Here is a 7,583-nt window from a genome sequence, read left to right on the forward strand (position 1 = left end):
ACATTGTAGTTCATATTTTCCAGTCTGCGTTACCCACTCCAGTCAGCAGATGGCGATATGAATTTTTCAGGTGATGCTTCTTGCGTGACGTATAATCTAGTGGACGGGACAGGAGGCTTCTTCAACCGCGACAAAAGGCTTCTGATTTAACCACGCTGTGCTTTGCTAGCATACCTAAAACCGAAACATTGGAGCTCTTTAGACCAATCTTGTGTATATTACTCTTAGTGTTTTCAACATAATTCTGTTTACATATCTATTGGTTCATTTAAACGTAATTTGCTTGTTAAATTAGCAAATGTGTTACATTGATACTGCACTAGGCTAATCTCCCGGAGCATAAACTCACTAATCTAGACGGAGAAAGAAACTGGTGAAAGGAGGCAAAGAAGCTTGAAGAATGAATAAGGAGGCTATCACATTGAAACAAGAGGATGATATTACAGTGAAAGAGGAATATGGGAACGAGGTTGTCAAAGTGGAAAAAGAGGTAGAAGCTTTCAGAATCAAAAAGGAGGAAGATGCCGTAAAATTGAAAGAGGAGGAAGACCCTTTTGGAGTAAAAGAGGAGGATATCTCAATAAAAGAGGAAGACGTTTTGGGAGTGAAAAATGAGACTGAAGATCCGATTACCACCAGTGAGTACTGTCTTAAAAACGGGCACAAACTATGCAGTTGTTTTTAAAGGGGCATTATCCTGAAGTTCTACACTTGAATATGTTGTTCAGTACTGTAGGAATTGTTTATTAAGGGGCAATCTGCCATCGGTACATATATTTTTGGAACTTCAAAAATTGATTTATTGAATTCTCTATGTGGTCTATATTAAAGTGCACTTATTCTAGTATAGCCGGGTTTTAAAATATAATATACAGTGCATTTCTACTTAAAATATCAAGTGGACGCAAAATGCCCCCATTTTGTGGAGCGGCCCTTTTACATTTGCATCACAGTGGTGGGAAAAGTACCCAAGTAAAAGTGAGCCACCCAGTAAAATACTACTTGAGTAAAAGTTAAAATATACTGAAGTATCAAAAGTATATAAATAATTTCAAATTCCTTATATTAAGCAAACCAGATGGTGCCATTTTCTTGTTTGTTTTTATTTTATTGACGGATAGCCAGGGACACACTCCAACTCTCTGACAATCTACAATTGAAACGTGTGTTTAGTGAGTCCGCCAGATCAGAGCCAGTAATAATTACCAGGGATGTTCTCTTGATTAGTGAGTGAATTGGACCGTTTTCCTGTCCTGCTAAGCCTTCGAAATGTAATGAGTACTTTTGGGTGTCAGGGAAATGTATGGAGTAAAAAGTACATTTTCTTTATGTATGTAGTGAAGTAAAAGTACAATTAGTCAAAAATAGTAAAGTACAGATTCCCCGGAAAGCTACTTAAATAGTACTTTAAAGTATTTTTACTTAAGTACTTTACACCACTGATCACAAATATATAAAAACACACAATTAAAGTGGCTAATTTAGTCCCCTTTTAGATATGTATTCATTCCTCCTGTAAGACTCTGCGATTGCAATAGAAGTTGATAAGTTTACCATATTTTTGATGTTCTCATTCACACAGGAGACAGACATGACTATTGTGGATCCTCTGGGGAGCCTCAACAACATCCTGATGCTGATGAAGTAGAGAAGAGTCTCTCCAGATCAGAACACCAGATGGTACAGCTTGGTCTGGTCTAGCATACAGCTTGCTCTCAGGGTCTGGTCTGGGCTTCTGTAAAGCACTTTTTCAACAGTGACTTCAGCATCCATAATGATATGCGTCTGTGTCCCCTCTTTATGGTTACCAGGACAACGCTAGCCCCTCCTCCCTCCCGGAGTCCCCGTTTCGTGCCTCTCCCGGTAGTACCTTACTGATGGGTAGGAAGAGGTTGTCTGTGCTGCTGGTGGACTGCAGGAAAACAACGGGGCTGAGTGGAACTGTGAGAGGAGGAGAAGAGAAGAAAGGATCAGATTTGACTCATCAAAGTAAGTGCTGTAGTTTAGTTTGAACAAAAATAAATGATCTTCCCACTGGTATCTGTTACCAGGACAACCAGCAGAGTTCTGTTAGTTGACATGAAGATGGACTAGTATCTTTTACCAGTGGGGCTGTCCCCGACTAATAAAAATTTTGTTTGACTTAGCCACCTGTTCTTTTCACCAATCGATTGGTGCAAATTTTAAACATGTATTTCTATATATACACTCCCGTTGAAAAGTTTGGGGTCACTTAGAAATGTCCTTGTTTTTGAAAGAAAATAATTTTTTGGGTCCATTAAAATAACATCGACAATCAAAGCCACAAATGCTGATGCTCCAGATACTCAACTAGTCTACAGGAGGCCAGTTTTATTGCTTCTTTAATCAGAACAACAGTTTTCAGCTGTGCTAACATAATTGCAAAAGCGTTTTCTAATGTTCGATTCGCATTTTAAAATGATAAACTTGGATTAGCTAACACAACGTGCCATTGGAACACAGGACTGATGGTTGCTGATAATGGGCCTCTGTAGATAATAATGGGCCTCTATGTAGATAATCAGCCATTTTCCGCTACAACATTAGCAATGTCTACACTGTATTTATGATAAATGTAATGGTATTTTAATTGACAAAAGGACATGTATATCCTAACACGATCCGTGTTGTAAACAGTATTCTGCATGAATTCCGACTCTTTCAACTTGCAACAAAACAATTTTATGAAATCAAATTTTGTTAGCAATCAAACATAGCTTAACACGGTCAAGTTCAGTTTCTGTGCAATCCTCAGACACTCTAGAAGGCAACCAAACATGTTTCATAATTCTACATTACGTATTGGCTATACAAGACCTGAATTAGCCCATGAAGGTTATTGGACCAATGACCACCTATCGTTTTGAAACCTAGCTAGATAGCCAATGAGCTGGGATTTCCAGCAGTATGTGAACGCCGTTTGTAGGACAAACAGGCATCATGCTAGAGCTGTGCACAACAGAGTTCATTCTCTGGTGAAAGGAAACCAGATGCACGGTAGTTTACGTTTCACAGCAGTTCGTTCTCTTCTACAGACTTCTCAAGTCTGAAAAAGTTAAACATGGTTACTAAGAGTGGAAAAGCTAAATCTCAGTCCAAGTATAATCATTTTGATGATATTATTGCAGAAATTGACCAACAGAGTGACACAGAAGGAATGGATGAGGACTCTGCGAGTGACCAGAGTTTTGAGTAAGTAAAACAAGTTTTTACTTCTCATGCTAATGCAGTTGTTTAAATGGTTGCATATTTATTTATATATACACACACACACACACACATACATACACACACACACATACAGTCAAAGTTTACATACACTTAGTTTGGAGTCCTTAACTCGTTTTTCAACCACTCCACAAATTTCTTGTTAACCTCTCTGGTACAAGTGCGTCCCACCTCGACAACAGCCAGTGTAATTGCAGGGCGCCAGATTAAAAACAACAGAAATCCCATAATTAAAATTCCTCAAACATACAAGTATTATACACCACTTTAAATCCAGCCATATTGTCCTGTTTCAAATAGGCTTTACGGCGAAAGCACGCCAAACAATTGTTAGGTCAGCCCCTAGCCACAGAACCATACAGCCATTTTCCAACCAAGGAGAGGTGTCACAAAAGTCAGAAATAGCGATTTAAAATGAATCACTTACCTCTGATCATCTGGTGTCACTCCCAGGTCTCCATGTTAAACAATAAATGTTTGTTTTGTTCGATAATGTCCCTCTTTATGACCAAAAAAACCCCTTTTTGTTCGCACGTTTAGTCCAGTAATCCGAATGCACAAGGTGCGGGCACAAAGTCCAGACCAATTTTTTTTTAAAGTAAAAATAAAGTTTGTAGAAACATGTCAAACTGTAGTATGATCTAAAATAAGGACGCGCGACAACGAGGTTCTAGCTCCAGCCTGTTTATTAACCTAACCCTCGCATGTCCTACATAGGTACGGCTACCCCCAAGGGACATCCTACTACATCTTCCCCTCTCCCATGAACAAGAACTCAACATGCATAATCACTGAAGCATAACTGAAATGCAATTTGGAAACCAGTATTATTCTCTAACATGCTAATTCCCATCCTGAAACCGTATGAAAGCATTCAATCACACAGTATGAACATTAACTTAGGTACAGTCTCTTTTTGCTGGGTATGTTCCCCAGCAGTATGTTTTCTCCACGTAACATAGTCTTTCAGCCACTGGTGGCTTCACATCCCTTTCTGGGTGCGCTTTTGGCTCTGAGCATTCTCTCTCCTTCACCCTCTTTTTGTGCATTTTCTGTGGCCTCAGTCTGTGTGGCTGGTAGATCTGGAAGAGCTCTGAGGTGTGCTTTGTTCCTTCGTACCTCTTCTGAGCCTGTGTCCACCACATAGGAGCGTGGGGCATCCGCTTTCCTTAGCACTATTGCTGGTGTCTTTGAGTTTGTAATCCACACACGTTGACCTTCGGTCAGCTCTGGCCTCTCCTTAGCACGGTGTCTCCGATTTAAAGTCTCCAGTTTGCGTTTGTTTCAGCCGTTTGTCCCTCTCAGCGAAGGCCTTCCTGTTAGGCCATCGGGGTTTAAGCTGAGCCAGCGAGAAAGGCCAATGACCACTGATCGTCTTGAAATCTAGCTGGGTAGATAGCCAATGAGCTCAGGTAAACGACAACATGTGATGGTTCTATCCAGGAAGACTATCGTTTGTGGGAAACTCAAGCGTATAGACACAACCATTCGCCATTGAAAACTCTACGAGGCCACGCTGGTTACGTGCAGCATTTCAGAGAAGAATTATGGCAAGTAAATCTTTAAAATCAAAGACAAAGTATACAGATCTACACGATATCATTGACGAGATTGATAGAGATAGTGAGAGTGAATTACTACAAGATGAGTCAGACCAGACAGTGACTATTCTTTTCACTCTAAATGGAGAAGATTCTGTGTTGGATTGGTGAGTAACGTTGTTTGAAATGAATAATATTAAATATTATTCATTTGAGTTGTTTGAGATATATATATATATATATATATATTTTGCCATATATAAAAATATGACTAGGACATGAAATATAAAGTACACATATGTATAAAGTAAACATTGCTCTACATTGTGGGTGTATCTGTGTGTCTGTATATATTACATATATTTTTACATGTCCATTCCATGTTTAGATAAAATACAACACCTCACCTTAGTGGATGTTTACTTACTCTATATATAATCTGTGTCTTTATTTCACAGTCCCAGCGATTCTGATTGGGAGCCCATACTGCCAAGGTGCAAATCCCCCACTGAAGCTGGTCCATCTGCCCGGCCATCAAGAGGTGTGGAGCCGGTGACAAAGAAGCGGAGGAAGGAAAGTGTGGAACCTGCTGGCAGTGCGGAGGAGGGTCGTTGGCACTCTGTGCTGGAGGAGGATGTGGCCCCACCGCCTCCAATTTTCAGACCAAAGAGGCCACCAGGTCCTCAGCTGGCCATGACCTCTAAGTACAGCCCCATGCAACTTTTTCAGCTGTTTTTCACCTCGGCAGTTGTTGATTCCCTGGTGTTGAACACTAATAAGTACGGAGCTAAGAAGCAGGAAGGCAAGAAAGAGACATGGAAGCCCATTTCCAGGTCAGATCTTTTTTGTTTCATGTCTATGGTCATGTACATGGGTGTTGTGAAGCTAAAAACCCTGAAGGACTACTGGAAAACTGCTCCCCTCTATCAACTGCCTTTCCCATCCACTGTCATATCATGCAAAAGGTTTCTGACAATCTCAGGGGCGCTTCATATCAGTGACCCAGAAGTTGATAAGGACAACGAGACGAAGCGAGGCACGGCGAGGTTTGATAAGCTCTGCAAAATTAAACCTCTCTACCTCGACATCATTGAGGCCTGCAAAACCTATTTTCAGCCTGCCCAGAACCTTTCCATAGATGAGAGGATGGTAGCCTCAAAGGCCAGAAATGGCCTAAAACACTACATGCATAACAAACCGACTAAATGGGGTTACAAACTGTTTGTTTTGGCCGATTCTGCGTGTGCATACACATGCAATTTTTTTATCTATGAGGGGAAGAACAGTTGTGCGACCGGTAAGAGACTTAGCTATGACTCCGTTATGCAGTTATTAGATTTTCAGCTGCTAGGGAAGGGCTACAAACTGTTTGTGAATAACTTTTACACAAGCCCTACCCTGTTCACAGACCTGAGGAAGCTGGAGATGTGGGCCTGTGGCACCATTCAGACCAACAGAGTGGGCTTTCCGAAAACCAGGGTGAACGACATGCCTAAGCAGGCTGAGCGGGGTACCATGAGATGGATCCGTGAAGATGGCCTGCTGTTTGTGAAGTGGATGGACACCAGAGAGGTGGCACTGTGCTCCACTATCCACAAGTCCTTCAGTGGTGATCACGTCGTCAGGCGTGTGAAGGACGCTACAGGGGCATGGACCACCAAAAATGTCCCCATTCCTGCAGCCATCAAGGACTACAACAAGAGCATGGGAGGTGTGGACCTGTCAGATGCGCTGATAGGATACTACAATGTTCTCCACAAGACAATGAAATGGTACAAGACATTTTTCTATCATTTCATTGACATTGCTGTGGTGAATGCCTTCATCCTCCAGAAGGAAATGGCTAAGAGCTGTGGACAGCCCCCCATCTCACAGCTAGCCTTCAGAGAGCTGCTCATCCAGGAGCTTGCTAGCTACAGCAAGTCCACTGTAGCACCTTCTGTCCCCTCTACGTCTGTCCCCTCTGCTCCAACTAGTAGTGTTCACCTGCCCAGATTCATCTCTGCAGACATGAATGTGCCTCGGGGCAAAAAGGGCACAGTAGGGAGACGTTATTGTTTTCTGTGTCACATGAAATGCCCCATTATCTGCACCAGCTGTTCAGTAACCCTCTGCTTTACAGCAGAAAGAGACTGCTATTGGGCATGGCATCAGAAGAACAATATTGTGTAGAGGACTGAGGGTCTTCACAATATTGTACATTATACATTGAATGTGCGTAAATAGTTACCCTTGTTATTTGACATTTTTTCAAATGTTCATATTTTTGGGGGGGGGGGTATGTTAGAATGGCATTCAAGTGTTTTGTATATAGTAATTTACTTCAAAATGTATCATTGTACCAATTCGGCCACTTGGGTACATTTGGGCAACATGTGTGGGACACCTAGGTGACTATATACTCAATGTCATGTAGCTCACTCATTCCTGAAGATATCTTTCTGAAACTTTTTTCAAATACTGTTGCCATCTTATGTTCTCCATTCAAACCACCCCCAGCATCCTATCTGTATGTTTGGATGTTCTTGTTTCAGTTGAAAGATGATGCAGCAACAATAAAAACAGAAAACGTATGTTTATTTCCTTGTATTTTCTTCTACCAGATCTATGGTGTTATATTCTCCTGCATTCAATTCACATTTACACAAACGTCAGTGTTTTCTTTCAAATGGTACCAAGACTATGCATATCCTTGCTTCTGGGCCAGAGCTACAGGCAGTTAGATTAGGGTATGTCTTCAGGTGGAAATTGCACAAAGTAACCCAAAGAGGTTTTTAATAAGGTAGGTTGAAA

General features: G+C 41.3%; 1 protein-coding gene across 2 annotated transcripts; it reads left to right on the forward strand.

Moving 5' to 3' along the window:
- The first annotated feature begins 115 nt into the window (after nt 1-115).
- On the forward strand, nt 116-7,369 carry LOC118947689 (piggyBac transposable element-derived protein 4-like). Of its 2 annotated transcripts, XM_036972668.1 has the most exons (6): nt 116-258; nt 291-638; nt 1,583-1,680; nt 1,812-1,989; nt 3,150-3,213; nt 5,249-7,369. In XM_036972668.1, exons 2-6 carry the CDS (start codon nt 401-403, stop codon nt 6,960-6,962), a joined length of 2,292 nt encoding a protein of 763 aa, XP_036828563.1. In that variant the 5' UTR covers nt 116-258; nt 291-400; the 3' UTR covers nt 6,963-7,369. The 2 variants fall into 2 exon arrangements, with proteins under 2 accessions (XP_036828563.1, XP_036828562.1); XM_036972667.1 differs by having other exon boundaries at nt 128-638.
- The last annotated feature ends 214 nt before the right edge of the window (nt 7,370-7,583 follow it).

Source organism: Oncorhynchus mykiss, unplaced genomic scaffold (assembly GCF_013265735.2).
Source record: "Oncorhynchus mykiss isolate Arlee unplaced genomic scaffold, USDA_OmykA_1.1 un_scaffold_189, whole genome shotgun sequence".
Classification (NCBI taxonomy): domain Eukaryota; kingdom Metazoa; phylum Chordata; class Actinopteri; order Salmoniformes; family Salmonidae; genus Oncorhynchus; species Oncorhynchus mykiss.